The 26377-nt window shown below is 37.6% G+C and overlaps 1 protein-coding gene across 17 annotated transcripts in view; it reads right to left on the reverse strand.

Moving 5' to 3' along the window:
* The window catches only part of SYNE1 (spectrin repeat containing nuclear envelope protein 1), a 320180-nt gene that overhangs the window by 134554 nt on the left and 159249 nt on the right, over positions 1 to 26377 (reverse strand). For 16 of the 17 annotated variants that reach the window (XM_030022683.2, XM_030022698.1, XM_030022689.2 and 13 more), the window contains 18 exons: positions 22506 to 22642; positions 21397 to 21574; positions 19213 to 19395; positions 16933 to 17076; positions 16444 to 16599; positions 14887 to 15051; positions 13564 to 13736; positions 12549 to 12702; positions 12262 to 12405; positions 9956 to 10120; positions 8303 to 8620; positions 7422 to 7577; positions 6555 to 6725; positions 5463 to 5789; positions 3996 to 4148; positions 2517 to 2684; positions 1319 to 1495; positions 289 to 435 (listed from right to left, as the gene is read on the reverse strand). In XM_030022683.2, coding sequence (XP_029878543.1) covers positions 289 to 435; positions 1319 to 1495; positions 2517 to 2684; positions 3996 to 4148; positions 5463 to 5789; positions 6555 to 6725; positions 7422 to 7577; positions 8303 to 8620; positions 9956 to 10120; positions 12262 to 12405; positions 12549 to 12702; positions 13564 to 13736; positions 14887 to 15051; positions 16444 to 16599; positions 16933 to 17076; positions 19213 to 19395; positions 21397 to 21574; positions 22506 to 22642 — 3216 coding nt within the window. The remainder of the gene's footprint in view (positions 1 to 288; positions 436 to 1318; positions 1496 to 2516; positions 2685 to 3995; positions 4149 to 5462; positions 5790 to 6554; positions 6726 to 7421; positions 7578 to 8302; positions 8621 to 9955; positions 10121 to 12261; positions 12406 to 12548; positions 12703 to 13563; positions 13737 to 14886; positions 15052 to 16443; positions 16600 to 16932; positions 17077 to 19212; positions 19396 to 21396; positions 21575 to 22505; positions 22643 to 26377) is intronic. The other variant, XM_030022692.2, reaches the window with a different exon arrangement.

Consider the following 26377-nt stretch of genomic DNA (forward strand, 5'->3'; position numbering starts at 1 on the left):
TCTGTTAAACACATCTGTGGAGTATCTGAGCAGTTTTATCTAATTAGCCAACTTTTTTCAGGTAACATATTTCTAAGCATTAAGCAGAGCTAGCAAAAGCCCTGTGTGATTTTTCACCTATGGTTATTTTTCACTCAAGATATTCCTTTCGGAGCTGGGAATAAACAATGAGGCTACACAGCCCTCTGAGAAGGTCACACAGAGTATCTAATTTCTATTAATATAAAGCTCTTGCCTGAACTCACCTTATTAAGGATAACTGAGCATTTTCAAGTGCTGAACTTTTACCTGTTTAACTGCATCTGCCAGGCTGAAAGGCAGCCAGGTAGTTGGCTTTAGCTCTGACTGCACCGTAGATAGCCAAGTCTGGCACTGTTGTAGGGTATCCTGATGATTAACATGCTTCTGGAGTTCATGTTCCAAACTCTGGTACACCTAAAATAAACATTTTGTAAGGTCATCACATTTTCAAACACCACTATTGGCTCTCTTCTCCCACCTTGAAAACTGCAAATAAAACAAATTATTAAAATTGTGGTTATTTTAGCCCTTGTACATAAAAGTACCAAGGGTTGAAAGCTCCTTAAGCTCTCACTGCATCTTGCTAATTTGTGGAGAAGATGGACAATATCTAAGGCAGAGCTTCTGGAAAGAAAAAATAAAGATGCAAATGAAGAGTATTGTCTCTTATTTCTGTATTCTTGTTCAACATTTTGCCAGTGACCTAGTATGAGGTTTTACCTACCTCTACAAATCTTACTGACTATGAAGTCTACTTGGGGGCAGGGGGGGTGGGGTGTCAGAGGGGGGTGTTTTGTTTGGGTTTTGGGGGGTTTGGGGGTTGTTGGGGTTTTTTTGGTTTGTTTTGGTTTTGGTTTTTTTTTAGACTATGCTGGCTTGATCTCCTAATTGGATTAACAGAATGACCCAGCTAGGCCTTCTTAACTGTATATTCTGGTTTTACTAAGAGAGATAGTATTTCCTAGCACATAATTAAGACCCTTTATGTACGTATGCAAACTACTGACACCAAGAGTGCAATTTGCTCCCTAGTTTTTTAAGTAGGAATAGTTCTAGTTTCTTTCCTGCAGTTGCTCAGAAGCTAGCATAACATGAAAGTAGTGAGGGTGTGGAGAGATTAACGTACGAACTGATAGGCAGCTAGTTTTACTGGCTGCAAGGCAACATTTGAATCACAAGGAATTCAACTCTAGCACAGTAATGATGAAATGCTACATTAGTTACCTGTAACCTCAATTTAGATGGAAACAGTAGAGAGAGTTAAATGGCATAAAAACATTTTTGAAACAGGACTTACTCTTTGGGCTGTGCTACATATGGCAGAATAGCTGTCCTTCGTCCCCTGAAGATGGCTTTGTATGTTTTGCTTAAATTTTGCTTGAAGATGTTCTGTGCATTGATTGATCAAGTAATCGCCTTTACTCTTAAGGCTGTTCAAACGATCTTCAAATCCTGCAATTTCTTCCATGATAGCCTAAGAAATAGATAAAATACTTTTGAAGAAATATTTTAAACTTAAAACATGTTCTGCATCACAGCTTTTTAAATCAGCTTCGCCCCCGCAACACACTTCGACTTCAGATTTGGAAAAAAGTTTTCAGACAACATGTATTGTTATAGTCAAGCTATTAGAGTGTATATTCATTCTAAAACCATTGTCAAAAGTCTGTGCATAGATATCCCACAGAAATATCAGTAGCACTCTCATAATGTGTAAACATTACATGGTTATGCCCCAGGACCACCCTTAATCTTCCTTTGTCACATGCTCTCCAGGGCTCCACCAACTTGTGTCTAGTAATGAGGATTAAATCTGATGCTGAATTGTACCTTATTCCATAAGCTCTTCCACTGTAGACAGTTCTTTCCATTGACTTTGGTGGAGCCAAATTTTTATCTAAGGAGGTTACTTAAACAGTATCACACCAATCACATTGAGTCAAAAGATTTCAATATGTGCCCTTGGGAACTCAGTTTCAGGGAGTGGTAGGGAGGGTTGGATTTTGCTTTCTTTTATCTTCCAGAAAGCATCAACTATCGAAGTGGTGAATGATTATCATTAATAGCAACCATAACAATACCTTGAATAAAGGCAATGGAGGAAATGTTACAAACTAATGGGGGGGGGGGGAATTGAAAATTAATTTTTTTTTTTTAATCCTTAAAAGTGCCAGAGCAAGAAATGCCTTAGCAGTAAAATGACCCTAATCTGCTTTTTGTGGCCTATTTCCTGGGACATTTCAGCAAAAACCTGACACACAATTCAGACCAGCGTACAACAAAGCACTTGTGCAGATGCAGTATCATCCAAAACCAGTGCTAACAACAAGGCAGATTTGTTAACTACATTAATGACACTGATGCTTATTTACATAGCAGTAAGAGGAATAAAACAGGTGAATGAAAAAACTAGAGCTCTGGAGTGGAGACAGAGAAGCAAAGAAGAAAAATTCTATTTTACCAGACAAAGGAAGTTTACCCAATAGCAAACCCACCTTGTGGTTAGCTAGTTGCTGAGTGATTACTTCAAGATTGTTACTCTCCATGAGGTCAGGGCTGACCAACCTGCTGGACATATGTAATAACCATTTCTCCCCTTCTTGCAAATCACTATTGTAATCCTCATGTTCTTTTACTCTCACCTCTAAGGTTTCAACGTATGCCTGCAGGTCCACAATAACCAAGATTAAATATTCAGGTAATTACAAGAATAAAAAAAAACCCACCCACCCACCCAACCAACCAAAAACAAACACCAAACCAAAAACCACCAAGAGTTTGAAAGCATAGTAAGAGAGTTATCTTCTAAATTTATATTCCTGTGAGGGACTCTCACATGATTAGACTGCTAAGGAAGACATCAAAGGGATTAGTTGTGTGAATAAACTCTGTGGTACTGAGCAGTACTTTCACTCCAGATGAAATGCCATACTTTGAAGACTGAGGAAAACACTGAGGATCTCCTTACTTTAAGAAAAGGAACATTGTCAACTTGACATTAAATTCACTTAAGAAGTTATTACATGCTCTCTGAGAGACTGCACATGACCTACCAAATGTTATGGTTGGGTCCCTGCTGCTTATAGCCTTTGCACGTACGTATTGCCTGTGATTGTGGTAGGCAAATTAAGAATGTACATATGGAGTTAAAATGTATTTATTCTTTTTAAGAAAGATTTTTCATAACCTTCTCTACATTTAAGTCATCAACATTACAAGTAGTGCAACAGATACCAGTTTTGTGGTACAGATCAGAGAAATGTCTGTAAATTAGAAATCAACTGTGAAAAAAAATAAAATCATCTGCTATTGGTGGATGGATTGGCAATTAAATGTACTTAGGTCAAACATGTACTAACATGGTTTGCAGAGCTTATCCTTGTTAGGAGTATAACCTATTAAAAGCTTTAGGAATAATCATACTTTAGGACACATTTAGAAGTATTAGATCTTTCAAAGTACTACAGACATGTGGACTAATGAATCAATGTTAATTAATAATGCCCTTGCTGAATTAAATTATATCTATCTTGCAGTTCATTTTCTCCAGCAACTTCCATTTAACAACTCAACTAGATTAAACAGGGTTTGTGCAAGATCTAGCAGAAACAAGAGACAAAATGGTATCATTTAAGGGCATCTGTCCTTTCAAGAAATAATGTATTTAGCAATCTATTCAAAGAAATTAAAAATAGTAGCAATAGTACAAACTAGTCACTGATATATTATTTCCCCTCAGTGCTACAAAGACTTCACCTGCCACACTCAAAATTCATTTCAGCTACTCTTGTTAGATGTATTTACGTAGAAATTCTTCCCATATTCAAGAATATTCCCCACCCCCAAGAAATTAAATCTAACTGGCTCTGTGTACAGGGTGTGACAGGACAACATGAAACAAACAGCAGCTTCTTAAAGAGGGGAAAAAATAAAGCAAATTGAAAGAACCTAGAGTTTTCTTCCCAACTTTTTACCTTAGTTGTGCTGCAGAGTTCCTGATAACTCCTCTGAAGGTCTTGAATGTTTTTCTTCAGAGTCATGTCATTCACCAGATCAAAAAGTGCTTCTCCCTTTTCAATCACTGATTTTATTGAAGGCTCATGGGACAGAACAGTCTGCTGTATGGACTACAACACAAGCAAGAATTAAAATAAGTCTACTGAACACTGAAGATCTATTTCACTAACTTCTCTTTGGTCTGAAGTACAGGCTTCTATCATGGTATATATCATCCTTTCCAGATGAGAAGAGCTTTGCTACCAGTACAGGACAATGTTTGTCAGCCATGCCCTGAGACAACAACTTTGCAGGCACCTAAAGGCAATTGCTCCTTTAGTGAGTGGCTAGTAGCATGGCTAATAATCTGGAGCTGGTGAAGGAAAGAGAGTTAATATGTGTCAAGGGGCAAGTGCTAGGGGTAAAACTTGCTCAGAGGAACAAATTCTGCAAATAGGTGGGAAAGTATCACCAAAGCCATCCCCTTAATGGGATAGTATGCAGACAAGTGTATACCACTGTACTCTCATGAGTATACTGATCTGCTATGTCAGTGTGCTCCAACAGCATGGCACATGCCAGCATCTATCAAATGATGGTGAGATACCAGCTCCCCAAATGTGTAGAAAGCAAGCACACAGCTATGACATATGACTTTGAGTACTGAAGCTGATGAGGGGTAGTGGGCAGTTTCAGAGAGAAAGCTTGGATGCTCTGCAGGTACTGCTCAGCAATAGCCAGAACGTTGGTTTGTTAGCAACACTTTTAGCCACAAATGTAAAGCACAGCGTTATATGGGTTGCTATGAGGAGATTTAGCTCCATCACAGCCAGACCCAGTACATATCTAATGAAACACCTGTAATCCTGGAGTATTTTACAAAAACATCATTAAGAGAAGCAATGGGGTTTGTTGTCAATTTTTTCTACTCATTTTTACAACTGGGAAAAAAAAAACAAACCAACCATGACTTCATTAAAATCCTAACTAAAAACAGAGGAGGCCATAGCAGCTGACTGTCTTAGATGTTAGTTGAGCTGGGATATCCAGCTTTAACCAGAAAGCTGATTAAGCCAATGCAAACAGAGGCAATGTCTGCAGTGAAGACCAACTGATTTCTATCCTTGCTTAAACAGCAGTAAACTCTGTTGATATCAATGGAATTACTCATATGTGTACTCATAAAAGAGTTTTGCTCCATAACAGGAAATTTTCAGATGCGGAAGCCTTATTAGGACATCTACATTTCAAATCCAGGTGCCCATTCTGTTTCATCAATGGAGGTACCATGCATGTTTTCACTTTGATGCTGATTTGGACATCCAGGCCAGAGACATCTCACACATCTATTGGGGAAACTTGAACAAACGCCTGGATCAGAGGATTTATTGCGAGTCACTAGGTCAAAATTGACTTGATAGTACAATGATATAACCCCTTTTTACCTTGTATTTCGTCAACTGGGCCTTCTTCTCATAGAGCTCGCTCTTTGGCTCCGCTGGAGCACGTAACATGGCTTGGTACTCTGTGACCCACTGAGTCTGTGTCTTGTACTTGTCTGAGAACTCCTTTGCCAGCTGAAGGCACTTCTCTGAAGTCATGTGCTCTTTCCTGATGGAGCCAGCCAGCTCTTCAAGCTGCTCCACATGATCTCCAATTTCTTTTCTTAACTGATCAACTTCATTTTCTTCCATGTACTTTATGGCTCGCTCCCCCTTCTCACGGGCGGATTTCAGTAAACTGTGCCCTATGTCCATATCACTCAGTAGCAGCTGTGAAGGAAGTGTTGGTTAACAGAAAACATATGCAAGCTCTCGCCTTTTTTTTTTTTTTCAGTCATTATAGTTCTATTATCAGTAAGAGGCTAACGAATTTTTTTTATTTATTTTGCTAAGGACACAGAAGGAATTGCTAGGGAAATTGAATGGACTTTCCATTAAAAAATTGCCCAGACTTAAGGTGTGGTAAACTAGAAGGAAGCAGAAAAAGCAAATACTTCTGTTCTGCACTGGGCTTGTGAAGATAAACACAGAAACTGAGGACTATCAGGAGCGGATTCATACTCCAAATTCTGAAATAGATGAAAGTTTTCCCTTAGTGTATTATGTTTAAGCTGCAGGACATAAGAAGAACCCATCTATAACTCTGAGATGAAATGTGAGTTTTACTACTGAGTTATTTCAATGAAGAGAAATAAGCACTTCTTGCCACAGTGCACACTGGTGTAAAATATACATGGCAGGATGCCTTGCAAGGGGAATTTATTTTAAGTTTTAACCTAAAGCAAAACACATACAAACATGCCTTATGGAAGGACAGGATTATATTATTTAGGACTATTGATAACCTTAAGAACCAAACTGTCATCTAATGTGTATATGACATGAGAACAGAAAGTTTTATACTGGGTGATCTTTATCCTATTAGCTTCTCTGGACAAGGTGAAGTCAGAATTTTGAGCAGCTATTAAGATGCGTGTTAAAATATAACCTCTTTTTGGTGAACAGAAACAAAAACTGCATTAAAGAAAGCTGTACCTCTAGTTTCTGCACTTTTTTCTCCATTGCTGTTTTATCAACCACGTCAAACTTGGTGATCACATTTCTGAAGTTCTTGTTAGTAGCTCCGTACCAATCTGTGTAAGCACTAAAAGCCAATTCTGACTCCTCCATACAGCGCATTTCTTCTTCCAGAAACTTTATTTGCTCCTTCAAACAAATATGGAGGGTAGGGGGAAGAAACAAGAACCACCCGGATGTTTATCATTGCTTTTGGCTAAAGATAGCAATAAATTGCTATTTATTAATAAAACCTGATGTACTAAGATTAAACACATAGGTTTCAAGTGCTTTCATATCTGGTGGATAATTCTCACTGGGGTCTTGTCAGGGTGTGCATATAGTAATCACTAATGTTAAAACTGAGTTAATACTAAACACTGAAAAGGTACTTACATTTTGAAATTTGAATTGTGACTTGTGATTATGGTACTATGAGACACTTACTACTTAAAGTGACCTGAACACTGTACCTTATCAATTCAAAATTTTCCTGTATCTATGTGTTTCAGGTAACCTGAAAACATTTCTCTAGAGGTCGTTCAGCATTCAAACATACTGAATTCTGAATTTCTCTCCTGCAACTGCCAAAAAAGACAGCAACAACATCTGATTAATACTGAATATTTTTGAAAGGGCATTATCCCAATTATGGTTCTCTAATACATTTAGTCCAATGAAATCTGCACGTATGTTTGTGTATATATATGAATATATGTGAATATTATATTACTGAGTCTACAGTAATGAATAAACTCCGATAAAGTCTAATTACGAAAGTCTGTTTATATTTGCTTCTTAACTGACAATTTATGATGTTACAATGAATTAATTTTCAGTACCTACCAAGACACGAAGAAGAAGAGTTTGGTAGCGAGATGTAAGCTGCGTAGCCTGGCTTCCCGTTCTACTTGCAGTGAGACTTTCCTCTAGTATTTGCTGAGCCAATACCCCAACTTCCTCCACATCATCTTTGTAGACCGTAATTTCTTCATGCCACTTCTGTGACAAAGACATTATCCAGCTTATATGACTGATTCAAACATCTTAAACACAACAGGAATTTATTTGTAACTAAGTCAGGAAATCATTGAAAAGGAAAACAAGTACATGGTTGTAAACATGGATTTACAACAGGAAAATGAAACAGAATCTGATGAAGGTTAATGTAATGAACATGCTGAAAGTTCTATCATACCATATGGACTGCATTTCGTTACAATAGAGTCAATAGTTTGTGCCCGCCCCCCAAATAATAATAGAAATGCAACCTGGAATTTCTATAGAATTTGCCTGAAGTTTTAAAGGTGACTGTAAAGCGTAACCTTGAATCTCTTCAAATCTGCTTCCTGTGTTTAGTCAGAACCATGTCTTCTCCTTGCAGTGACTAAAGGAGAATTATTACATCAACACAGCAGAGACTTCACAACACAGCTGGTCACATTTTACTGCTGTTACCACATTAACACTTTCCCACTCCAGGACCACAGGGCATACGAATTCCAAATCTCCCTATGAGATTTCAACACTGATATAGCCATACCTCTACCAGTAAAATGGGTGAAAGCTGGACCCAGAGGGCAGGAAGCTGTCTTGGATCCATCACTCTAGGCACCGCCTCAGAATAAATTGCAATGCTTCCTGTCATTTTCACAGTGCAACCAGGAACTGATGTGAAAACCTCACATGGTATTTTGTTTAAGGAATGCTTTAACTATATTCTTTACCTTCATTTGTTGAAGCTGCATCTCCTTTGTTGCTCTACCAGACTGCCTCCCAGTCCTGATAGCAACTTTCTCCTCTAGGTCTGTTAGCCAGTCATTAACCTTCTGAAATTTTTTCTCCATTAACCTCATCCGGCTCACAGTGGCATTTAATTGGCTTCTTGCTTCAGAAAGCCTGTGCTGATAAACTTGCCAGTCCTGCCGTAAGGATTCCAGGGCTCGGTCTTCTATCTGGGGAATGCCCCATGGAATCACCTCCTCTCTGGCATGGACAGCAGCATTCAGTAACGCTTGTCCTTCTGTACAGTGGACCTGCAGCTCCTGTAAAGGCAGAGGTATGGATACATACCCTACATTAACAGCTTTCATTCATACATAGCAAACAAAGTCCTGGTTGTACTTAAGACAAACTCACATTATCTAGACATTCCCTTTAGTTATCTATGTTTGAACACATATTACACTATCTCTAAGAACACCTATGATGGCATACTCATTTACAAAGCAAACCGAAGATCACTATTATTGACAAGTGAATTGGAGAAAATTATTGCCAAAGCATGCACTAAATTCTTTCTCCTCCTGCTAAGTTTATCATCAGTTCTGAAACATTAGCTGCCTGAGCTGGCATGAGATGGATGCAATCCATTCAGCACAGCCTTAAATTCAAAACTTCCCAGCTGTGGCAAGCAGATTGTAAGACTGATTCTAAAACTGAATCTGTTTAAAAACAAGGAACAAGGTGAGGCTTCAATCTTTTAAAATAAACAAACCTCTTTATTTTTACATATGTTTGAGATATCATTCTAAAATAATTCTCGATACCCTTTTCTGGACATGTGTGGCGTTTTCATGCTTATTAGAACTTGATTAGAAAGTATGAAGAGATTCAATATGATTAGAAAACATAACCAGGAAATTACCTTAACAAAATACAGTTGTGTGTCATCTTAGTTTATATTTGAGATATATATTCAGATTTTCAAAATGGATTCAGATTTTGTAAAGTAAACTATAATAACAAGACATAATAGATGCAGAATCCCTGATCAAACAAAGACCTTCTCAGTATCCTGAATAAAGTAATAAATATTTCATAACTCAAGTACAAACCTTTTGCTAATTCAACAACAGTTATGACAGTACTTTAAGGCAGCTTAAGATCATAACTGGGAAATTACTGAAGTGCTATAGGTTCACCCTTCACTGCTACTTAAGTGATCCAATAATCATTTTCCCACCTCACCATGGGAGCTAGCCTACATGACTGGAACTGCCTGAAAGTAGATGCATCTGCACTGAGAGCAATAAAAGATGAAAACCCAATGAAAAGAATACTTCTGATACTTTATGAAACACAGGAAAAAGAAGAGGTAGGCCAACATCTAAAACAAATTCAGTACTTGCAAGAAAACATTAGTATGCCTGGAGATTTCATTCAAGCCCTAAGACTTCTTTCTGGAAATGAGTGACAATGTTTTCACTGACTTTACTGGAACCACTTTGATCAGCAAAGTACTTACATATAATGTGATTCCAAGCTGTTCTCCAGACAAGAAAAAGGAGGCAATTTTTGTCTTGCAATTAATATTATTCTGTTATTTTACAAGTAGGATTTTTTTTTTTTTTTTACTTAGGGTGTCACACATTACGTACCTGTAATTCTCGGAGTGTTGCCTCCTGTTTCTGGGCATCACCATCAAGATGTGATAAACAGTCAAGTTTTTCCTGTTCCTTCTCCAGCCATACTTCAAAGGCCTTCAGATTTCTTTGGTACTCTTGATGTAAGTTAAGCAGTCCTTCAGCTTTTGTTACTGCCTCCTGCTTGTTAAAATATTTACATATATGTGTATATAACTTAGTGTATCACCAAACCAAGAAAACATAAAACCCAGACTTCCATCAAGGGGAAAAGTTTCTATCTGATGCTGAGCTTTCCTAGAATTCAAGAGTACTTGGATTCTGAGGATAATTTAATCAATTACAGGGGAAGAGGGGGCAAATGTGGGGATACACATACTTATCCTAGAAGATTCTTCATGTAAGTTTGCGACTTCTAGGATTTGAAGTTTTGATCTGGAATCACTTTTAAATAACACCTTAGTGTCTAATAACAAAAGACCTTCTTAATTTTTATACCAATTTAAATTAACTTTACTGAAGTGATTAGTAAGAGTTTAAGCTTAAAAATTGCACAATTTTCTTCTCATGATTTTTTTTTTCCAATAGAATAATAATCTTCTATTAAGAGTATCTAATATCTTTAGGTTTGAAGACTATCCAAGCCCTTTGCAAGACTAGTCTTTCTGAGCACAAGAAAAGTATACTACATGTAATTCACATCCTCTCAGAAATTATGGGAAGAGGGAATCAAGTTCAGATGGAGGCAGGACAGGCTGCATTCCAGGGCAGCAGGCTACATAAGAAAAACACTTTCATAAACAGCAGCCATGAACCTACTGTCTGCTTTACCTATTTCTGACAGGTCTGGGTAGTGGGAGGAAGGAAGAAAAGAGGAGTGTTATCAATCTTTTACAAGGCCTGTCCCTGCCCAGTAGTGGGAAGAAGGAAAGAGAGACTAGTTCTCTTGCCCTTTGACAACAGCTGCAGGGAATTACAGGTTTTTGCCTGCTCAGGCTTGGGTCACAAACCCTTGGGGAAGCATGTCAGGTTTTCCCATGACCAAAGGATTATTAAAGGATTTGATCATTCCTTACTTTCCAGCTATTAGCTTTGAACTTTGAATTTCTTTCTACGAGTTGAGTGTACTCTTGACACTTAACATCATCACCACAGTTGGGAGTGGGGAAAACCAAAGTCATATGGGGTATTAGGTTGGAAGAGAAAGAAGGGATGCTTCTTGTTACGTGAAGAAAGAGGTACAGAGCTTTTGCCTCTGTGAACTACCATCCATTTCTCACTCTTCCCATGCTGTTCCTCAAGCTGAGCCAATACAGGCAGTCTGTATAGCTTTGCACAAGAGAAAAAGGTAAAGATTAGAGGATCCCCATGCTAACAGGAATACTAGGTATTCAGTAGCACTTCCCAGGACTTGCTCATCTTTCTGGCAAACCTGAGTGAGTTTATTCACAGAAGGTCCAAAGAAAGACAGTGCACTGCATTCTTTGCAGTTGCAGAAGAGAGTACCACAAAACAGTGACACACTAATGTGTTTGAAAAACTGAATTTTGGCCCTTTCCACAAGACAAAGACATCATTGAGACAATAAAATTCACTTTTACTACACTGCTGTCATGAAGAAAATTTGCGTCTCTGAGCATACATAAAGCATTATTTACTTACCACAGAAGAATGTGGGTTAACAGGAGATAATCAGCTAGCTTTAAATGTATCACCAGGTCTTTTATTATTTCTTCTTTATCTTATATCTTACATTAAAATCCATCTTGATCGTTATCTGTCTATGCCCTAATCATTTCCAGATCTACAATATTAACACTTATCAGTAAATGTAGTACTTACCATACTGGGTCTTTTGACATTAGAGTCAGTTTACTTGCTAATAAGGTTTGTGTTCAATAGTAAGCTTCTGCAGTTGTCAACCATTTGTGAATTACCTGGTTGACTGGTTGCATTTATTGCAAAACATACATTTATGCAAATCACAGATTCAGAGCTGCTTCCAACTTTTCAGTCACAATGGGTAAAATCATATCTGTGCTGAAGCCAATATGATTTTTGACATGGAATTCCTCAGACTATTCACCTGATGATTTTTTCAGATTCAGATTTTTAGAACCTTTCTGAAAAGATCTGAAGCACAGTAGTACAGGAAGACAGATTGATAAATCACCCTAATAACCTTCTGTTACATTAAGTTACAGCTGTCTCCAAAACTTTTAATCCTCATTTAACTGTAAAATAAATGATCAATGAAAAGACTTTCTCTTTTTCCTTGTTGCCAACAAAACAAGAGGGAGCGCTATTAAGAAAAACTGTACCCTTGTTCTGTCTTTGAGGAACTTATACCGCTCCTGAAGGTCCTGGAGTTCAAGCTGAGTGACATAATGCTCAGCCATCCCACTTCCTTTCACTTCAATCGTCTCCAACAGGCTGCTGTGACTTAACACCTCTTCACTGAGTAGCTGCAAAACAGAAAGAGAAGAACATGTTTATGAATGGGCAGCATTAAAACAAGACCACAGATTAATCTTGCAGTTATTCAGCCTTTTTTGTTGCTTATAAGGTGATATGGGCTTGTTGCTCACTTGTTGTATAGCAAACACACCTTTGCTTTGCTGAGGGCAGCTGTTTTTTCCCTCAGTTCAGCATATTGCCTTTCAGAAGCATTCATACTTGCTTCTACTTTATCCATCCAGCTGGAAAACTGACGAACATCATCCTGGTAACTCGTCCATTTGGAGAGAGCTCCTTCCAGTTGACTGTAATTTAAAAATACATATTTGTTGTGATAGTGGAGGTTCTCACGCTATTTAAGCAGTGAGATATAGTCATATACAGTTATTCTAGACTCTGTTTATAAGAAAGATACATCACAAGCTAAGCAGTCTGAGACAGAGCTGTTAAAACCCTACAGGTTTTAACTAGGAACACTGTTTGGCTGATAAAGAGAAATTAAGTTTTCCAAACTTGGAATAGTAAGGATGTCCGTAAGTTACGTAGCTAGCTGACATGTTCTAGCTTTAGTAAATAAAACACAACTGAAAGCATAAGATCCAGAATCAGAAATATTCTGTCCCGATGCATATATTCAAATGTTGCTGCATTCTAATGTTTAATTACCTTTCTTGTTTTAAATTGAAATATTTGCAACTGGTGATACTCCACCAAAAAAGGCTGCATTTTTTCCCCTGTATTTCTTTATTCTGTCACTTTGAGCATCACTGTTGGACACTGTAATTACAGTACCTTCTGTGAAATGCTAGCAAGTGGAAAACCAGACAGGATCTTGACAGAGCAACCATTAATGTCCATAACAAGATCTTCTAATTTCCGAGAACAGTGCAAGGCATCAAGTGCAACTCGAAGTAAAATTTACAAGATTATGAACATGGAATCCACTTTTAAGAGTATATTGACAATAAGTGTTAACAAAGCTTAGGTCCCTCACAGTTTCCTCCCCTTTTTCTACTTCAAATGAATATGTCACTTAAGGCCTCTAGACCTGCAATGTTAGGCACATGCAGTCATTTTATGCAAATTCAATGCTTGTAATTAACTTTTCAAAAATTTTGACAATGCTTTGTTGCTAAGCATCATTCTGCACCTCATACCCTTTTTACCTCTTGCACTGGATACAAGCAGACAGAAGAGAAGCCCAGCTGTCCTTCAGGGTTTGCAACTGCCGTTCAATTGCTGGTACTCCCTCCAGAGAAGTATTTTGCAGAACAGATTCTCCTCTTGTCAGAACCATTTTCATTTGGATTTCTTTTTCTTGTTTCACTGCTAGCAGTCCCTAAAAAGTGAGCAGATATTATTTTACTTTTATCATTATCTGGGCAAGAATATACCAACTGGCTTTACTGGAAGATGAGCTGATCAAATTTAGCAGCTTGTACAAACAGTCAATTGGACGAGGGACAGCGGGGTTCACAGCTGGGCTTCACAAGGAAAAAGTGACTTTGAAAGGGTAGGTTTAGGCCATTAAAAAAAAAAATCTTAGTTAACAGGGAAGTTTTCATGGAATCTGTGCAAGTACTTACAGCATATCAGAGAAGGTACTGTTGGGTGGAAAAGCTGACATTCCAAAAGGAATGTCATTTAGATGGAAAACAGGAGGATTCATTCATAGGGAAAACAAGATGGGATGACAAAGCTCTTCTAAAGGGCTGAAATACAGTTCTACAGCTCTAGGATCTATTTGCAACACAAAGGTACCAACATATAAACTCAGCAGACTATCAGCAACCACAACTTAGAGACTTCAGCTCGTGGAGTTGCACAGTTGCAAACTAACAGCTTCTTAACACTATGCAAAGTCATGAAAAGCCTGAAAGCATGAACCTGAAAGATTCAACAAACAAAAGGCAAAACGTAATTTTAAATCTCTTGCTTTTTGACATATCCTTATAATTTTGTGGACTTGTCCATATTTTGGCCACGGCTCAAAATCCGAGACATCAATAATACAAAAAGTATTGTTTTCTGAGTACTGCTCCTCAATATCTTTTGTGCAGTGGTATCAATAGATGCTATTTTCTTAACTATAGTCACCATTTTTAAAGCAAACAAGTATAGGAAAAGCTGTTCCAAATCATTCATATCACCTGGATGATCCAGGAAATAACACATTAAACTAACAGGCGTGAATATCCTACTTCTTCCATTTAACCTTCAGCAGCCACACAACACCTTTTGAGTTTTTTAAGCATTTGTATATATGCAGTTTTCCATGTCATAAAGATCCTTATATCCTTCTTAGAGAAAACTTCTCATAATGAGCTCTTGCCTCTATAAAAAGAGTTATTTTTGAGTAAATTGAAAATCAGTGTCTGAATAACAACAGTCGTTACACTAATATGCAATGACTAATGTAAAGTATCCTATATTTGCATTCTTCTTGCAGATCTAAAAAGAGCAGGTTTTGGAGTCTGTTATTTCCATACCTCTAGCTTTAACATCCGGCTGTCCAGAACACTCTTGTCTGCAGTGGGATGACAGTAAGAATCCAGCATGTGAACTGCATCAGTCACCCAGTCCTGGAGGTCTTTGACACTGTGCGAGAACTGCTGGTGCTCTGTTACGACCCTATCCATTCTCGAAACCTTCTCCTGCAATTCATACAGCAATTAGCACCAGCAGCTGTTCAAAGGATAGCTTATTCCCCATACCTACTTGTGGACTTTGGAATGATTTTCATAAACCATACTCAGAAATTCTCTTCACACATTGATAATTACAAGTATACTTACTTCAGCATGGAATGAATTTTGCATACACACACATGAATGAGTTGTCCAAACATAATATACAAATGAAAATTTCAGAAATGCCTTTTTTTGTTTTCTAAATGTAAAGCTTCATCTAATTGTCTCCCCTCATCCAAAGTAGATGAGAGTTTTCTGGTTTCACTTTTTCTTAAACATCTGGTAAATCACACCTGAACTCCATTTCAGTGTTGCAACTGAAGATAACTTGTGAAATCTGTCAATGCACAAGCCTGTGAAGCTATGCCACTGCAGCAATGTTACTTTGCTGATACTTGGAAAAGACAGACCTGTTTTCCTCAATGACTCCCACTGGCATAACCATTCTTCTGAAAAATCACTGGCAGTCACACGACTCAAAAATAAATGCTCAAGTTACATTGCTAAAAGGCCTGAGGTGAACAGGAATCCAGAGCAGAGTGTATTTCACACAGTGACAGAGAACTAAAGTCAAGCCAGTGAAACAGGCTTAGGAAGTTACTGAGAGGGATCTTTCTCAAGCGTCCATGGCTATCCAAAGAATTTCAGGATTTCTTTCATAGGCTGGATCATATGTATCCTCCGCCTCAAATTCCTTCTTCTCATCCTGACATCTCCTACAAGTTCTGTCCACATAAGCCAATCTTAAGTAACTCATGCATCTTTCCCTTTCTCATTTTCCAGTCATGAAAATCTATTATTGCCATGCATACAATCATTTTCAGTAAGTCATACAGCTCTAGATATGCTTCATAATTTTTATTTCCACAGAAAAATTAGAAATTAACAAACTAGCAATTGCTCAAACATAAATACTTTCTGAATTGAATTGTTACCCTATAACACACTTCCTATATCCTAAGTTATTCTCATTACTGTAGTAACTATAAGCCTAATTCAATATCAAGCCTCCTCCAAGACAGGAACTTTGTCAAAAATAACAGTCCTAATACGAAGACCTTCAATGCTTGAAATAATCAAAATCAAACCTGATTATTGTATAATCAGGTGGGGTTTACTTTTTAATCAAAACACATTAAAAAAAAATAAATCACAATTTCATTTTACTGACTGTCCACGGAATTATCCAGGTCCTTACTTCCCACTTTTTAAAGCCAGTGTGAAAGACAAGATAGCTCAGACATACCACAGAGCAGACAAGCAAGACAACTGCAGTGTTTCACATTTCAGTCTTTCTGTTTTTTCCCCACATACATCAAATGAACTGCTTAAAAGCACATACACCAGGTGCATTACCTTTGTCAGATTGCTTAGCGTAAGATATTGAGAAGACAACTGAGACACTCTGCGCATAAAGCTTTTGCTGACAGCTTGCTCCTCCCACAGCTGCTGAGCTTTCTCTTTTAACCTGTTGAGCTGATGCTCGTGGCAGCTTACTTCCTCAAGGACAGACTGTAAAGCACAAGCACATTAATAATAAGAGTGGGTGCAAGAAAGCAGGAAATAGAGAAGCATGAAGGCCCCATGAAAAATAGAAGTGACTTATGGCAAGCTTGCTGAGAAAGGCACACCATACAGCTACAGCAATGAAGCAGCATGTCATAAGAAATGTGGAGACGCAAAACCTGATGGAACAGAATCATCAACAGCAATCCTTGAAAACAGTTTTCATCTTATTCAGAGGTCAGGATGCTAGAATGATCAAGCTTTTGTAAGGAATCAATGAGGCCAGGAGGATAGGACAGGAAAGTCTAACTGTGTTAAAAAGGCTTGTTAAGAAGTCACCTGTAACTTTTGCTGTTCTCTCCTCTTGGAAGGAAGATCATGGAGCCGACTGTTACTTCCTTGTACCATCTTCTCAGTTGTGGTCAGCCACTCCTGCAGAGGCTCAGCAGTTGCTTCAAAGTCCTTCATCTGGATCTTTAAGTTCTGGGAAGACATACACAATTCTATGAACAGTCCTACTGCACTGAGCATAACTATAATGCAGAACATGCAGATCAAGCACACAAAAAAGATGTACAATTGCAGTCAAATTTTACATAGTTCTTCAAATAAATTTCACCAGCTCTGCTCCTTCCCATCCCGCAAACAGACACTGAAAGAAAAGTCTGAGAGAGCACCTCTTTAAGAGGCAAAATTAAGGCAACAATGTAGGATATGTCTACACAGTTGAGCAGAGGCTGAAGCAAATTTCCTCTGAACTGAAAGCTTTAGAGATCTTATGAGCTTTGACTCAATGTAAGTGTCACACAGCTAAGGCAGTCTGAAGAAAGGCTAGTTTGGAATAAGAGTTACCTAACATCTGACTGCAGTCATTCATACTGACCCCTTGTCCTGGTTTTGGGTGGGATAGAGTTAATTTTCTTCCTAGTAGCTGGTACAGTGCTGTGTTTTGGATTTAATTTGAGAATAGTGTTGATAGCAACAACTAAAACATCAGTATGTTAAGTAGTGTTTATTGTAAGTCAAGGCTTTTTCAGTCTCCCATGCTCTGCCAGCGAGGAGGGGCACAAGAAGCTGGGAGGGAGCATGGCCAGGACAGCTGACCCGAACTAGCCAAAGGGGTATTCCATACCATAGGACGTCATGGTCAGTATATAAACTGGGGGGAGTTGGCCAGGAAGTGCTGATTGTTGCTCGGGCACTGGCTGGGCATCCATCAGTGGGTGGTGAGCAATTGCATTGTGCCTCACTTGTTTTTCTTGGGTTTTATTCCTCTCTTTTTTTTTTGTTATCTTCCTTTTCATTACTATTATTGTTATTATAATATTTTATTTTATTTCAATTGTTTATGTTATTTCAACTGTTCTTATCTCAACCCATGAGTTTTACGTTTTTTTGATTCTCCTCCCCATCCCACTCGGGGAGGGAGGGGGGAGGAGCGAGCGGCTGCATGATATAGTTGCCGGCACTCCTCCTTAAATGGGCTGCCACTATTCCTAGGTGATGTATGACTAAGTTCAACCCAATCCTGAGGATCATTTCTGATTATATTCTTTTTTAACGTAAAATTTTGGTTATAAAAACATGTGCATATAGGCATATGTAGGCATTCCTTCAGTGCCTGCATATTTTTTCTTGTAGGCTTATTCTGCATGATTAAAAAAAAAGAGCATCTGAAATAATTCACATGGAATAGAAACCTGAACAGCATAGTTCCTGTGCCCTAGTTATTTTTATTCAACCACCCCCCACCTGATTTAGTTTTCTTTTTAGCTATAGCCTTACCACTTAAATTAAACATCAGAATGAAAAACGAAGCCTATGAGACTGAAAAATGCTTGGCTCAAAAAGATTAACCTCTAAGAACATCCTCTTTCCATGGCAACCCTGACACGAAGAAAGGTAAGTCCTTGCTACCTGAGAATTTTCTTTGAAAGGCTTTCCTACGCAATGTATTAAATGTATTTAAACTTCTCCTCAGCTGGCTAGGCAGCATTGGTTTGAAACAGGAATGCCTAGGAACTTTAATTTTCCTAGGCTATGCAGGGAATTCCAGCTAAGACCTTTTGACCTTAAAACCTATGACCTTAAAAGAGATTATGTTTTTAAGATATTCCCCTTAGATGCTGGTTGAATTATGAGTTCTGAACAGAGAAAGACACTGGGGTTTATTTCAAAAGTTGCTCAAATAAATCATTACATTCCACCAGTTTGCAACGAGAGAGACAACATTCACCCACTGTACTGGGACTATTCAATCAGCAACAGTGTCAGAAATCTATGTTAAAAGAGTCCTTAAAAAAGAAAATGTGTTTTAATAATCCAGTACATTTGATGAGACTCATGTTAATGAATTTGACTAACTGCTGTCAAACTCTGAACAACACCCTTCTGCATGAAACACCCCACTTAAATCAAAGTGGAATCAGGTAGTAAGGATTAAGTAAACAAAAGTAAAATGTAAGTGGAAGACTGAGACTTCTTGAAAACAGCTATTTATTAGTTCTGTCATATCATAAACACTTACAGCTATATACAAAATCTAAACTGTGCTGTTTGAAATAAAAAGCAAAGAGGAAATTTAGATCCAATCTTTCCCCACTGTGACTGGTTCAATACCTCCAATGCAGATTCCTTCTGGTGAAGGGTGGTGATAAAATTTTTCCAATCTTCTTTAGCGGTAGCAGATTTGTCCCGGATAACTTTAGCCTTTTCCTTTGGTAAAATAGAGCACAGCAGTTCTCCTTTGGATGCAACCAGGTTTAGTTTTTGTTGCCCATTCTCACTTTCTGACAAGAATTCCTAAAAATAGTAATAAAAGAAGCTAATTGGTGAACTTTGGGTCCCAGCAAAGGTCAATGGCAAGCTCCCAGAAAATTTAACAGGGATAAGAGCTTATTGTTTCTGCTCAGTAACATGCTAATGCATTTTCCATTTTGATATCATTCATATTTATGGGATTTAGGGACAACAGAAGTGCCACACATCTAAATAATATATATATTAAGACTCTAGGATTACCTGTTAGTTCTGCATTTCCTGAAACAATTATTGGTCATTTAGTTGGGTATTACACTTCTTTAAATCTCCATGGTACAGAAAGCGGTAACAGTTTTATTTCAGGGAACCACTCTGAGCTGGGGCCCACTCTGAGGCACACAAAGCTGGAATTCCAATGGGCGCAGAGGGGTGTGGGCTGACACTTAGACCGTGAGCAACATCTAAGCTGTGTGATTTATCCCTCTGCATCCTTAATTTACCTTCCCTGTCTGAAAGTATTTTTCTTCACAGAAATCTTGCACAATGCTGGTGTGCAAGAAGCATATGGAAAAACACATGTGCAGGAATTATACAGAAATGTAAGGAAAGAGCCAGATTTTTAAATTCAGTGTATTGGGATAACATCTTATAACTTGTAATTATTAAAAGATCTTGTGAATATTTAGAACTCAAAGGAATTTAGCTGTCTTAAATACCAATATTTTAAACTGTTACTATCATGATTATGTGATACACAAATAGTTTTATATCCATAACCATAAGGTTACATGCATGTTCAGAAGTAACAGGCTTGATGATACAAAAATTACTAAGACAGATTCTGATTCTGTATTACACTAGAGGTCTCAGGAGAGAATGCAAAGGGTCTGTTAGCTTTGAGATACTTGGTTCAAGTTCCAGCTGTATCAAAATCAGAGATATAATTGCCTTGTGACTTAATGATGTCAAATGTGCTAACAGACAGAACATTAACTTTTAACAAAAATAAAATTTTAAGTTTATACAGGTTACCAAGGCATCTCTAGAAGTCCTAAGCAGTTACTCCATGTCAAAAAAAAGTTTATTTCATCTAAGGCAGTTTTCAGGGACAAGGAGAACAAAGTAAGGTCTTATGCTATGGAGGGGCTGTGGTGATAAAAGACAAAAAAAATCTTACCACTTTTGAAAAAAACAAACAAACCCTTGCTAAAACTCTTATATTTAATGTCAAAAACTACTAGGATTTTTCCCCTGATAGTTCCTCTAAACATATTCTCATTTTGGGGTAGTCAAAGATTTGATATATTAATACAGTATTGTTTACACTTTTAAGTAAAACATTTAAGCAAGGGAAAGTGAAATTGCCAAAATAAGGAGGAGGCGATTTGGGTTTTGGTATTTTCTGAGAAACTGATAGGAATTTCTTCTGTTATACTATCTAACTGAAGTTTTAATAGTCTCATTATGTAATTCTCCTTTTGCTATTTTCAGCTAAAATTAAAGTTATATTCTATTCATAAAAGTATTTCTTTCACTTGCTTTAATAAAATACACGTTTAATCGGCATTAATTTCCACAGAGTTGTTGGGGCTTGTTTTAGCTTGATGCGAAAAATACGCTTTTTAAATGCCTGCTCACACTGCATACATTTTAAGTCTGTTCTTGCACTATAAGGGCTCTATTTTCATATATGAGGAAGAATATTTACATAACTTTGAAATAATTCCAGGTACTAAGTCCTGATTCTGATATCATTCTGATTATACGGTACTCTCCTACTTTAAAAACATGTATTTTTCCTATTGTAAAAAAGAAATAAACAAGGAAATCTACTGTGGTAGAGACAATCTGTAGCACAAAAATTAACTACACAAACCAGACTAAAAAAGAAAAAAAGTGTTTATTTCCTTGCAATTAGTCACCTTTAGTGTTGACAATAACAACATTAACAAAAATTAGTAATTAACCAAACAATTCAATCTGAGCTTTATATGAAACTGACTGGGTCTCCCTTAGACTAATATTTTACTGCTCTAGAGTTACCTGTATTTTCTGCAGACTTGCTGAAGCTTCACTGATATTCTGAGGCACGTCAAAGCATTTGGCTGTGGTGACTCTTGCATTGACCAGCCACTGCTGGAAGTCCCTGAAAGCCGTCCGAAATCTTTGCTGCAAGATCTGCTCTTTGCTCTGACATCCTTTTGAAGCTTGCAGGCAGAGGCTGGGTTTATCACATCAGGGAAGCAGAAGAGAGCAAGGGAGGGAGGAAAGGCAGGACTCTGTTAGATGACAATGCTATTACTTAGTTCTCCGAAATACAATGGTAAGTTTAGGTTAACCTGGATTCCTCCCACCAAATTTAAGCACTTCACTGAGGCACCAGGAAATCCATTAGAAGCTTTCAGTTCCTTAAAAGCGAAGCATGTAAATTGGGACATAACTGTCACAGATACGACAGGTATAAGTGTTTCCAGAGAGTGACTCGGCGCACCTAGGCACAGTTTCTGCAAGCCCCTCTCTCTCTCTGGGCATGGAACTACAGTGATTACAATTCTAACTTTTGTGGCTCAGTTAAGTTCGTAATGTTAGAAGGGATCGATCTGGGTCATCACACCCTTCTTCTGCAGCTAGAGAAGCCAAAAGCTATAACCCCCTGCAAGAAACAACAGACTCTTGCGTCTGAAATGGAGGTGTCACGCTCCCAAGTAAATCAGCTAGGGTGACCTGAGAGAAAGCAAGAAAGCAAGCAAATACTAGCTCTCCTGTTTCAAGGAACCAGCTAGTCAAAGAAGAGTAAACTGAAGAACAAAATTAAGAAAAAGATCTTAAATAGCTGATACAGCTTGTTCCTCCTTCAGACAAATAAGCCATAGTGCTACCTCACAGTTTCTTACCAGGATTCCTCCTGTAATGGGTCAGGTGTGGATATACAGTAGTTTCAGATGCGTTTAGTGGCAGAGCCTGGCTTTTATAAAAAAAACCCAGATTGCTACTTTTTTACAACCTCTATTTACACCAAAATCAAAATAATGATTCTAATCATTGTATAGCTCTGTTTCTACTTCTAAAATTCTAATTAATCATTCCCTAAAAGACAGCTCACGCCCCCACACACATTGGATTGATTAACTATAAACAAGATGAACATGTACCTGTTATACTCCTTAATCAACCCCGAAACCTTTGAAGAATGAGTACTCAAATCTCTGGAAAATCTACAAAGATCATTTAACTGAGTTTTGATCTCATCTGTCATATGTTCAGACTTTACCAGAGCATCCAATGTTTCCTGTTAAAACAAAACAAATGAACAATATTGGTGAGTAAATTAAAAAATAAATAAATAAATCTTTTGAATCAAAATTTATCAGAATTTAAATTCAACTTCATTTATGATCCATGCACATTCACTTTCAAGAGTATTTTAGCAGTCAAACCCACAGAAGCTTGTTTGAAATTATGAGCTTCTAGAGACCAAATTTCTGGAAGCCTCAACTTTCTTAGCTCAAAATGTTCTCAAAGAACCATTTAAGATATAAATTTCATTTTAATAAATGAGCTATGGTATTGTCAGTTAGCTGTATACATATAAAAGTACACACAATTAGGGAATAGCAAATAATATATGTTTGTCTAAATGTAATTAGCCTGTTGGCTTGAGCTTAGCACGTTCAATAAAAACTGTTTTGAGCTGTATCCAAAAAATTAATTTACGCACAAGGCTTTTAACAGCTTCAACTCTTTCACAGAGGGCTTCATGATGTAAAAGTACAGCTGCTCACAATCCTGTGAGAGTAAATGGGTTACTGCCTGTCATTGCTGCACTGGAAAGACTCTTGCTTTGGAGACAGCTAAGCCAACAAAAAAAATGCTTTTGTTGGCTTATCTTACATCACTGGGAGAGGTGTGATAACCACTCCAACAAAAACAGTCCTTGTTGACGTCTACAGCACCTCCACTGCAGAATCCTGCCAGCTACTCCAGCATAATGAACAGTGCAGACTTGGCTCCTCATCTCACTAGAAACTAAATTCTTCGGGCATTCCTCTTAAACTACCAGGGAGAAAAGACAATCTTCTAGCTAGTTACATTTACGACGGCAGAGGTTCTGCAGCGCAGGCAGGCCAGAGTGTTTGGCACGCATAGATTAGTTTGGTTAAACCTAAGTGCCAATCTGGAAGAAATGTATGATATAAACTTAAGAAACAGGTCATATGAAAGTGAAGACAGATTTGAACAGGAGTGTGGAAGTGGGACAAGAAAGTCCTCAAATCATGTTTCTGAAGATATAAAAAAATGATGATTGAAAATATACATAGTAAACAGTTTCTAATAATCTATCAGCACAAAATTGAATGTTCAGGAAAGGTACAAATGGTGTACATGAAAATATATGCAGAAGGTTTACAAAATCTCACAATCTATGTTACGGAGATAAAAATGCTCACTGAGTAGACGTTTCACTGTAAAGTATTAACTAATTCTGCAATAAACAGATGTCCCTTTATGTAAGTCAAAAATAAAAAGAAACATTAGCAAGGGTCTAGCAAGCCAATTAAATCAACAGACTTGGTAAGAACAGCAAATGGCCAAAAGCCAGGGATTCAGCTTCTGCGTCTGCTGCCCACAAGGAACTTTGTGCTTGCTTCATATCCCTTTTCCTGAAAAAGTCTGCAGAACTGTGAAATCAATTTTTTAAGACCCATATCATGCATTTCTGAGCAAGTAAAAAAAAAAAAAAAAAAAAAAGAGAAAGAGATATTGCTGCTTTGTAGTATCTGAACTGCTAGGAAGAAAAAACACAACAATCCATTTTGAGAAGAATAAAACTACAAACATGCGTCGGCTGTGAATAACAGTGGTTTAGGTCATAACCACAGCTTGATTATATTAACATTACCGAAATCTGTCAGCATTTATAGATCACAGAGAAGCCCTGTAAAATTAAGTCTAGAGACATTTCAGATGTGTTATGTGTACAAACTTTCATGTGTTCTTGCGACTATGAAAAAATATTTTGCTACAGCAGATTTTCAGGACTCCTCTCATTTACATTATTCATGCTTGTATGGACTTTTTCTGCTTTAGGTTACTCATACACCAGAAATCTGTTCAAGTGTAATTAAAAGATACTTGAAATAGTCACACTGCCAGTTTGTTTCGGTGCCACATAAAGTAGCTTTTGAATTAAGTAATTATATGATAACAATGTTGCATAGAAAAAAATGTAAACTAACTACTTTTTCTTTATCTTACTTTATGTTAAACTACACACAGGCCTTTTTTTGAAAGCATTAGGAATAACACCACAATGGCCATTACTTAAACACAGGATGTCACAAATTGTGGAGGGCAGGAATCACCATAATGAAATACTAACAGCTTTTTTGGGGGTAAAGAAAACATGTCCTAAGAGTAGCACAGGGTTAGAATTGCCTGTTTTCAATGACGTTTTTTCAGTTGCAAATAACCTACCTCAATAACTACTAAAAGATCATTCTGATGACATAGAGCCTTAGGCATAACCTATTAACAAACAGGAACATTAACTTGCAAAACAGGGTACATTTAACTATGGCATTTTTCCATACAGAAACACTGATAGAACTGTGGCAGCCACTTGGATTTAATTTTGAATCTGACAATTACCAAAATAATTTGCTGAATTCCAAGTGCAGGATCTGTTGCTCTTATGTTGCACATAGCTAAAGGAACAGAGCTTGAGTATAACAGAATAACAGAATTAGCTTGCTAATTCCGAGAATTAGGAAATACGTTTTTAATTTGTGGCCTTGGCTTACATGGCTACAGAATCACTGTGAGACAATGGAAATGGAAAGCTGCAGTGCTATTTTTTGTTCACAATAAGACCTATCCCTGGGGTCCAGAAATGGAAGGATTACTGTCACATTTCCTCTAACTATAAGTAAAATTACATAGTAGGGTTGTGCATAGTAAGTCTCGAGATTCCTCTGCATTTTCCTCATTAGCCAATGTTTACAACTGCCTAATCTGAATAAAGTTTGTTACATAGAGCTACAGTACATACACAGTATATATACTATTAATAAAAGCAATATCCTTTGAATTTAGTACTTCTCCATTTGTAAATTAAAGATGTCTGGTAATTGTTGCTGTATGTTGGTGACAATTCCATGACTTCTTTTCCTTTTTAAAAACATAGAAACGTGGAAAACTTTGCATATTTGTACCATTATTTGCTCCAATGTATTGTCAGCTTTGCTACTCCTACAGATACATACTGGCACTCAAGCAAGCAGGTTCCATCAATCTGTGTCAGGGAATTTTGTGAAAGGGGAAGCCACAGAAATAACTTGGCACAGACACTGGAGGAAGAGATTTATAACCTCAGTTCAAAGAGAAGGTGTTCTGGGGTTTTTTTGAATACTTCTTCAGTCAAGGGGTCAGAAAGCAAACATCACATGCCTCTCTTCCTTTACTGAAAGTGATTTATTGCAACACTACCCTGAAAGGGACATACTCTGTATCTTTTCTTGACATCTGTGACTCTCAGTAGCTGAGATACATACAAACATGTATCTTGATTGATGCGAATGCATATATGTATATTTATATATAATGTATGTGTGTGATACATGAATGTGGATTTTTTTTGCCAGAAGACAATTGGGAACAGAAACCACCTCTCTATTTCTCTAAATTCCATTGCATTCCATAGCAAAGCAATTAGCAAGTATACTGGTTCTAGTATAACTTCTCTGAGTATCGGAGAAGATCTCAACGTGCGTAATGTGAAGGACGTTTCCAGAAATGGAATATCTAAGCTCAATACGCTCCTGACAAATTATAAGTAAGAAATGGCTCCAGCTGCTACTTGGCTTTTAGGAAATGCTTCACATTTCCCTGACCAAGCGCTACTCCAGCCTGAAACGCTGAGCAACTTGGAAGAGAAGTTCAGAGCTGGTGTGCTAGCTCCTTCACTTTCTCGGAGGCAAGCCCGGTTTTTAACATCCAAGACCCAGGCAGCATTCGCTAAGCCTTG

Source organism: Aquila chrysaetos, chromosome 8, assembly GCF_900496995.4.
Source record: "Aquila chrysaetos chrysaetos chromosome 8, bAquChr1.4, whole genome shotgun sequence".
Taxonomy (NCBI): Eukaryota; Metazoa; Chordata; class Aves; order Accipitriformes; family Accipitridae; genus Aquila; species Aquila chrysaetos.